This window comes from Alexandromys fortis, unplaced genomic scaffold (assembly GCF_014885135.2).
Source record: "Alexandromys fortis isolate MF-2015 unplaced genomic scaffold, M_Fortis_MF-2015_v1.1 scaffold_217, whole genome shotgun sequence".
NCBI lineage: Eukaryota > Metazoa > Chordata > Mammalia > Rodentia > Cricetidae > Alexandromys > Alexandromys fortis.
This window is the reverse complement of record NW_026068098.1, coordinates 621979-631291: the sequence shown is the minus strand read 5'-3', so window position 1 is coordinate 631291 and position 9313 is coordinate 621979. Positions and strand designations below refer to the sequence as shown.

Sequence of the window (9313 nt, the reverse complement as noted above, 5' to 3'; positions counted from 1 at the left end):
AATGGGTTTTTGATCCTACTGCACCTATTGGTTTTGTGGGAGCCTAGGCAGTTTGGATTGCTCTTTGGGCTGACGAGGGAGGGGGACTTGACTGGGGGAGGGGGAGGGAAAGGGGAGGCGGCGGTGGGGAAGAGACAGAAATCTTTAATTAATTAATAAAGAAATAAATAAATTAAAAAAAATCTGACTTAATAAAGAGCTGGACGGCCAATAGCGAAGCAGGAGAAAGGCGAGGTGGGGCTGCCAGGCAGAGAGGATAAATAGGAGAAGAAATCTGGGAAAAGAAGATCAAGGAGCGAGAAAAGAAGGGGCCAGCCACCCAGTCAGCCATGGGATAAGAAGAAAAGATATACAGAAATAGAGAAATGTAATAGCTCAGAGGTAAAAGAAAGACATGATGATGTAAGTTAAGAAAAACTGGCTAGAAACAAGCCAGGCTAAGGCCAGGCATTCATAAGTAAGAGTGAGCCTCTGTGTGATTTATTTGGGTGCTGGGTGGCAGGCCTCCAAAGAGACAAAATGATAAAAACCACACAACTACAGCACTGCTCTAGATGTGAGCTTTGTGAAAATGACAATGTCAAAAGGTTAGACACATCTAAATACCTTTAAATAGGCTATCAAAATACATTTTGCTAACATGTTATTTGTAGCCTATCAAACGTACATTGATAATTACTGGTAAGATCTGGTGGAAACCTTAGTTGAGGGTATTTTCTTCCTGAAATGTAGATTTTTAAAAGGATGTTTTGTTTCTGGTTTCTCTCCAGGTTAAAAAGGCCTTCTTTGCCTTAGTAGCCAACGGAGTCCGAGCGGCACCTCTGTGGGAAAGTAAAAAGCAGAGCTTTGTAGGTGAGTGACAGGGCTGGGGAAGGGACCTCCTATCCCTGCACAGTGACAGGGCTGGGGATGGGAAGGGACCTCCTATCCCTGCACAGTGACAGGGCTGGGGAGGGGAAGGGACCTCCTATCCCTGCACAGTGACAGGGCTGGGGAAAGCTGTCTGGGAAGGGACCTCCTATCCCTGCTGAATGCTGTATATCCCATCCCTGCTAGTTTAGCCTGATAGACATTTTCAAATTGAAGAACATCCTGGCTTTTGCATACTAAACCAGACCAGTAGTGAATTGGAGACATTGCTGTGGCCTTACTGCAATCTTTTTTGCTTTTCAAGTGTTTGTGTTTTGGGGGCTGAGGGAGTTCTTTTAATTTAGCGATTTCTGAACACTCTGAAGGAGATGTGTCTTTATCAGCTCAGGGAACAAAGTCACCGCAGATGTGGCCAGATGAGTTCAGGGCACCTGCTCCAGGCCCTGTGCTGGCTCTGTTCAGTCACTGCTCATCATTGTAAATGACAGCAAGCATCAGAATGTGAATATAATCAATGTCTGCTAAATGATTAAGCTGTCAAAAGTGCTGGATAAGTCCTGGATATGGCAATACGTGCCTGCAATCCCAACACTCGGGATGCAGAGGCAGGAGGATTACAACTTCCATCCTACGCAGTCTAGACCTTGTTTAGAACAGCCAAGAGCTACAAGTGCTGTTCGGTGTCACAAGACCTGCGCAGGATGTGCAGGGCTCTGGGCATGGCCCTAGCACTGCAGGGGAAAGGCTTTGTGTCCCCAGTCAGAACAGCCTGACCATGCTGCCACTCCAATGTTTAGAACATTATTCTGAAATCAACTACTCAGTGTTCTTTTGTTGTTGTTTTGTTTCTCGAGACGGGTTTTCTCTGTGTATCTCTGACTGTCCTGGAACTTGCTTTGTAGACTGGGCTGGCCTTGAGCTCAGAAACCCACTTTTCCGAGCACCCCCAGTGCCTGGGCCCTATAATGTGCTGTGGAAAGCACCCCTTTTTTGTCACCTTCTCAAGTCTAGTTCCTAGCACACAGTAGGCCTTCAGTGGATGGCGACTCTTTAGAACACTTCTCAGGAGGTCCAGGTGCCCCAGACGCCCCACCCTCATAGCACATAGGGGACTTCTGCATCTCCTGAAGCCCATTCATGAGCGGCTACGATTCTTTGTGCTGTTTTATGAGTGTTCGCGAGTTCTCCATTCATCCGCCAAACAGATTCCCTACTGTCCGTCAGGCTTGGTTTGCATGTCTACATTAGTGTAGGAAATCCATGTTCTTTCTTCAATATACTAGATGGAGCCTGGGGTTTGGGGGCTGTGCTTTGCAAGATTTTCTAGTAAACATTGCAGATTCAGTTGCTACTAGAAGCTTCCTTCCCATGTGTCTTTTTGTCTACCTTTTTTCATATGTGTGTATGTGCTGTGCATATGTGTATGTGCACATTGTGTGTGTGTGTGTGTGTGTGTGTGTGTGTATACACTCACATGTGCTTGCATGCACGTGGAGGCCCAAGATTGATGTCAGGAATCATACTCCATCATTCTCCACTTCATCCTTTGAGGCAGAGGCTCTCAGTCAAGCTCAGAGCTTGCCTGTGTGCCTTGTCTCGCCAGCCAGCTCTGGGGACCCCATGTCTTCGCCTTCTAAAACTGGAATTACAAGTGGGCCACCACACTGACCAGTGATTCTGAGGACCCAGGCTCCTGTTCTCACATGTATGTGGCAAATGCAAATCACGGTGCCATCTCTCCAATTTCTTAGTTTTACTTTTAATCTGTTATTCTTTGTTCCAGGAATGCTCACTATTACAGACTTCATAAATATACTGCACAGATACTATAAATCGCCTATGGTAAGTGGCATAGACCTCACGGTGTGTATGGTTAGGATGGGGTGGATTTCCCAGTGTGTATAATAGATAAGGAACTTAACTATAAGACTTCCAACTCAAGCAAACAGTGAGCTTGACCTCATATCATTTAATTAAAGTTTGAAGAAGGTACGGGGGGGGGGGAGGAATAATAACTGTTTTATTCAGATTACAGAATCTTTCATTGTGATTTACTGCCCTGACATGTGTAAGTTCCTGCTGCTCGGTGACAAGCCCCGTGTGGTGTCTGCTAGGACCGGGAAGGGCGGTGCCTCCCCCCACTTCCTCTTAGTGGTTGGCCTCCCGGCCTCACCCTGGAGATAAAGTGGCCAAGGGACTTTCTTTTTGCAGGCCTGTTGTTATGTGTGAAGTTGGAGAGTTGCTTATCACCCCTCCAGGATTTCTTTTTCTTACTTATTTCAGTTTGGGGGGGGGGGGGGTGCTCAGGGCATGGAACTTGCTGGGCGATGCTACACCACTGAGCTAACCCCAGCCCCTCCTTCATGGTTTTATAGCCATTATAAGGAAACTAGGAAATTCAGTTCTGACTCTTTCCTGCCAAGTTGGGAAGTTCTGGATGCCATTGGTGCCAGACGGCCTGGCACCTAGCCCAGATGTTCTACTAGGGCAGTTTGGATTGAAACCAGTCTGCCTGTGTCAAACACCGCTTGGTCTGGTTTTGTCTGCTGCAGTGGGGAGAACAGTTATAGGTTTGATTTAACTATTTCTGCTATCAGGGCACCTAAAAGGCAGATGGTACTCCAATTAGAGGGTTTTAAGGTGGTGGTCAGTTGTCACTAATAGGTGTTATTTAACAGGGGAGCGTCTTCTGGGAAGTGTGTCCTCACTTGACCGCGTTGTGTAAAAACAGCAAATGTTTCTACTCAGACTGAGATGGCCACAACATTTACGGGTTCTGAAAGTCAAGTTTGTGGTCCATCATTTGATCAGACAGTCACTGAGATGGCACATGGCTGTGATTCCCACATAAAATACAAAACCGGGTTTCTTTGTGAGGAAAACTCCAGGCCTTTCGATGTAGGGCACGAAAGTAGAAAGTGGACTGTGAGGGGGAGGAAGGGGCCTTAGGGACGGGAGTGGGGGATAAGAGAGATAAAGGATTGTGTGTGACATAAAACAGGAGGAGGAGCCGTCTGCGGGAAGAAAGGGGACAACTGAGAGGACAGAGAGATGCGAGGGTGACCGTGGATGATATATTGAGAAACGTGACATACAAAAACAGAAATGCCACCGTGAAACCTGTTACTTTTATCTGCTTACTAAATTATCCTACTTAGAGAAAAATAAAGGAAGTTCTATCAGACTTTAAATATTCTGTGTGATATATGTGCTAAAGAACAGCAGGTGCCATATAGCAAATCTCTGTGGTTACTTGTTAAGTAAAAAAATTGAAAAAAAAAAGTCAATAAGTAGATAAACAGCTAAATCTCTTTTTTGGCACTTGGAGATATGGGTCCCTGAATTTTCTAGTTAGAAGCAGACGGGCAGGAGCGTAGCTGCTTGCCGTTGTGGGTGGTAACACGTGTGGATGTGATTTTTCTTGTTTGCAGGTACAGATTTATGAATTAGAGGAACATAAGATTGAAACGTGGAGGGGTAAGCACTCCCAGGTTTTAAACCCTTCAATATCTGGAGAAAATGTGTGAAAAGCGTGTTTGATGTCTCGGGTCATTTCCTGCACTTAATGACAACCTGCTAGTTAAAACACTCTGTTTCTTTTTCATTTTGAGGGTCTTCGCTACTAGCTGTGCATGTTGTCACACATGTGTGGCCTTACACTAGACCTGGAGCTGTAGAGATCTGACCACCGAGTAGCACCCTCAGATACCTGGTCACCGTAGCCCAAGTATGGGGAGAGCTAGCTTCTGCTCTGATTAAGCTGAATTACTCTTTAACCAATTCAGCAAAACCAAGACAAGGAAAATTCCAACTGAACGCTTCAGACCGAGTGACAAGGAAATCATTTCAGGAACTTTTGGGCTGGGGAGATAGTATGGGAAGAGCAGGCCTGAGAACCCAAGCTCAGTCCCCGAGGCCATGCCAAAGAGCCAGGCATGGGAATGAGCACTTGCCAGCCCTGGAGACAGTAACAGGCGAATCTCTGGGGCCTCACTGGTCAGCAAGGCCAGAGCCAGGGAGAGACTGTCTCAGAAAACATGATGAAGAGCTTTCTGAGGTGTTCTCTGGCCCACACACAGAAATATTCATACACACAGACACAGATACTCGTAGATACAAAAGAACTCTGTTTGACTCACTAAAATCCAACCTTTACAGTCAGTCATGTTATTTTTACCTACAGTGGGACCAGTTCCTGGGTGGGAAGGTTGTCGTCTCAAATAGTGGGCAGGGCAGAACATGGGATGGCTCAGAGGACCCAGACTGGTCGGAGCATAAGGGCCCTGGCCCAGTGCTCAAGGGAAAGCCTGGGCAGAGGGAAAGGGCCAACTGCAGGGCATTCTTTAGCTGGGTGTTAGGAGTCTGTGCTTGACAGGATGACCAGTCTTCAAAGGAAGCTGGGAAATCATAGCCTCCACTCGCGTTCTTCAGACCTCTGTGGGCCCTGTTAATTTCACACGATTTTGAAATCTTGCCAAGGGGTGTGTTTTTATTGAGCTTGTCTTTATCAAGGCAGGCTAAATGAATTAAGTCGCCATGGCATCCAGATGGCCTGTCAGTGACATGAGTAACAATACCAGGACAGGCACTTCTCATCAAATTCTGCCGTATACGTCCCGTTGGCTTAGATGTATTTACCCTTCTACCTACCGGGGTGTTTGAAGGTGTGATAATACCAGGATGGTCTCAGATGCTTTCTGTGTGCAGACCTCAGCAAAATGAATTAATTACGGTTGATTTCTTTACAAAGAAAATGTGCATATGTCGGCAAGATTCCCAACATGCCCTGGGTTTTGAGCATCAGTTAGGGAAATAAAATGAGATCATTTAAAGATCAGCATTGCTTAGAGTGATGCTATCTCCGAGTTTATGAGCATCTGCCCTGGAGGATTCTGTAAACGTTTCGTTTCTTGAGAGCAGCGTGGACTTGATAGGACCCAGTGGCCTCTGCTACCATCGCTCCACATCAGACCTTTTCCTGATGTTATCAGCATCTTTGGAAATATCGGGGTTTTTTTCCTATATTTGATTTTTCTCCAAAGACAATGTCCTGAAAACATTTGAGGCTGCTTAAAATAACCATGACTGTAACCTTAGTTTAGGGTAAATCATCTTTTATTTGGGTTTTTAGTTTGTCTATTTCCTATAAACTGTAGCATTGCGCACAGCAGATCTGTAACTATGTTTTCCTTCTACAAATGCAGAGTTGTACTTACAAGAAACCTTCAAGCCTTTGGTGAATATCTCTCCAGATGCAAGGTAAACATGGAAGCTTCTTCTCCCCCTTTGAAAGCATTCTTTGCAATGTAGGTGTTTTATTGCCTTGATAGGTAACTAGAAGTAGACAGACAAGTCCCTCAGGCTAGATACGGCCAGCCTCCTCAATCCAAGTAGTGTGCCAGACGTTGAGAGATGTTGGAAATCACAGCAAAGCCGGACATAGTGGAATCCTAGCACTCAGGGGAGGCCGGCATTGGAGGATTGCTGGTTTGAGGCCAGCCTGGACTATATGCATAGCAAGCACAAGGCTACCCCAGACAACTCAGCAAGACCTGAGAGAGGGAGGAGAATGAGGGTGTGGAGCAACTGCATGGGTCCAAGTGGTTGGAAATGGGCCATGAGGTTGATCGTCCAGGCCAGTTTCGAACACCCAGATCTCCTGCGGCAGCATCAGTAAAGGGATTCTGTTATAGTTACCAAACTCGGGGCTTCCCTCCTGACCCCAGCATCTGTCTGAGAGGCTGGCTCCTGGGAGAAGCAGTGAAACATTCCCAGGGTGCTTTCAATCCAGACAGAGCCATACCAGAAGGAGCAGAAAGGGTGAAGCCAGACTCAGGCACAGCCTGTCAGTAGAACAGGTGCTGGACTCAGCCCCTGGCTCTCAGCACAAAATGGACAGTGTAGGAGACATTTTTAAAGCCCAAGAATTATAGAGAGAGAAAACACTAGGTTTTGTCACCTATTCCCAGATCGTAGGGGAAGACACACCCCACAGGCTTCTTGCAGACAGTGGCAGGAGCAATGAGGACACAGGGCAGTTCCCCAAGGTGGGCTGGCAGGGCAGGCAGACACCCTGGGAGTCCAGGACCCAGCCTCAGTGCTAAAGTCACTGCTAGCTTTCCAGAAGGCTTTGCCTCTTCCAAACCAAATCCCGACTTGTCTTGCTGGAGATCTGTGTTTCCCTCTTGAGTTTGAGATGTATCAACAGATGGGCAGAGAGTTCCCACGTAAAGCTTTGCCGGGACTGTTGTAAGCTGATGAGCCTCCTATGGTAGTATAAGAGCAGTGGAAATACTGGAAAGCAGGGGTGGTCCGAAGTCGTTCTGATTTTTCTTGAAAGCCTCCTAATGACTCTAATGGCTTTTCCCACAGCCTCTTCGATGCTGTATACTCGTTGATCAAAAATAAAATCCACAGATTGCCAGTTATTGACCCTATCAGTGGGAATGCACTTTATATACTTACCCACAAAAGAATCCTCAAGTTCCTCCAGCTTTTTGTAAGTAGTCCCTAAAGATGCAGTTGCCTTGACTGTCACTTACATCAAGTGAATGGGCTCTTGTCACTCTCAGTAGAAGAAACCGTTAGTTCCGTGGTTTCCTTTCTGCAACATTTCCGTTTCTCAACTCACTGCTATGCGCACTGTGTGTTCTCCCAAGTGTTAAAGTAATAAAAACAGTGTGTGCCCCTACAGATGGGTATCTCTTGTGCATGGGTGGCTAAAGGCGTTTCTAAGGCGGTTTGATTGAGTTCTACTGCACCAGATGGGCGGAGCCAGGGCTTCAGAAAGCAATTGCTTCATAGTGTGTTTGTTGAAATCATGGTTCTAGAAACATAAGCAAAACAACAGCATCCCAGGGGTTATCTCATTCTCATCTGCTGCAGCAGCCAGAGAATCCCAAGGCAAGTCAGGTATAGGCAAATGATACACCATACTGCACGTCTGTGGTTTGCGTTCACAGCCTCTGAGGCAGGTAGTGTTAGAGGAGGTTCCATGGGAGCAGGAATGCACTTTCGTGCCCCACCCCCATCACTAGTCAGGACCTGTGGAAGTGTTGCTGGTTCAGAAAGGTCGTTTGAAGTTTTCTTTCTAAAAGAAATAAGAAACACTTAAAGCTACTTCCCGTCTGCAGCTTCCCACTAGGCATGCAAGTTCGCAGAAGGGCCCAAGTTGCTGCTCTGGATGCAGCCTTGCAAGGCCAGCGGCTTACAGAGGTGTCAAAGGTTTAGAGAGTTGCATCAGTGCTAAGAAATCAGGAGAAGAATAATTTGCCAAAAAGCCCGTGACATTTAGTAGGCAACCTAGGAAGAAAAAACAGGGGGTTTGGAGTTTTGTCCATCAGCTGGTAATTGGAGAATGTGGCAGCCTTGAATGTTGAGATATCATAGGAACCAAGGGCTTGGGGTGGAGGGGCAGGTCTGGACCCACAGCTGCCAGGCTGGCAGCCCAGCCCCCGAGAGCCCATCTGTGACAGTTGGCCACTGCAGGCACTGTCCTGGGAGCTTTGCACGAGGTGTCCCTATGCACCCTGTCCAGTTGGTGGTGTCATTGCTATTCATGTGCCACTCCTCTGGCCTGTGGAAAGGACGGGGATTTGGCAGATAGAACCTTGCAGCCAGAATATTCAGCCATAGGTTCTCAGATAAAAATATGAATTTTAATAATGAAACACCATAGCCTGGTTTCTACTGAGTTGTCAGGATCATTCTGAGAAAGGGTAGTGATACCCTTCCAGGCATTTGAGAAGTAGGTGTCTACAGCAGGAATATTCTGTACTGAGATGGATTAGATGACCTAATAGGTCTTTCTCTCTCTCTCTCTCTTTTTTTTTCTCTAAATTTCTAGGAATCTCATGATTTGAATATTGATGAACTCTTTGACTTGAACATTTTGTTTCTTCTAATTGTTCATCTTTTCCTGATAATTGTAAGGTACACCAGGAGGATGGCGTCAGCTGTGGCCTTTATGAAAGGTGGAGCTTTGAAACCATAGACCTTACTGTGTTGTAGTCCAGCCTGGTCCTAGACCCTCTTCAAACTTACCCTTCCTCCTTTGAAACAGTCAGGAAAGGAAAGTTAATTTTCAAAGGTTCCTCCCACTGTGTTCAGCTAGCTTATTCTTCGCTTCTGACAGTCAGAAATCGGGTTCATCTGGGGAGAGTGCAGGCTGTGGCGGTGGGGTGGAATGAGGAGCAGCTTAGTCTCAGCCAGTCAGCCCTGGGGTCTGCAAACACACAGGGCTGCGTGTACATCACTAAGAAGAAAGGATCCATGTCATGCTGGCTTTCAGGCCTTCATGTCCCAGACACGCCTGTTGCTCCCATCCTCCAGCCACTTGTTTGGTGTGAAGAGAAGGGAAAACATGAATTCTTGGGATTGTTTTCTGTAGAAGGATCCGCGTTGAGCTGTCATCTGGTTTGAGGGAGACAGTTCTGATGTATAG

At 46.6% G+C, this 9313-nt stretch overlaps 1 protein-coding gene across 11 annotated transcripts in view; it reads left to right on the top strand.

The window, feature by feature from the left end:
• Prkag2 (protein kinase AMP-activated non-catalytic subunit gamma 2) overlaps window positions 1–9313 on the top strand; it is a 272656-nt gene that overhangs the window by 251950 nt on the left and 11393 nt on the right. For all 11 annotated transcript variants that reach the window (XM_050123663.1, XM_050123665.1, XM_050123662.1 and 8 more), the window contains 5 exons: window positions 771–852; window positions 2654–2712; window positions 4302–4347; window positions 6075–6129; window positions 7243–7369. In XM_050123663.1, coding sequence (XP_049979620.1) covers window positions 771–852; window positions 2654–2712; window positions 4302–4347; window positions 6075–6129; window positions 7243–7369 — 369 coding nt within the window. The remainder of the gene's footprint in view (window positions 1–770; window positions 853–2653; window positions 2713–4301; window positions 4348–6074; window positions 6130–7242; window positions 7370–9313) is intronic.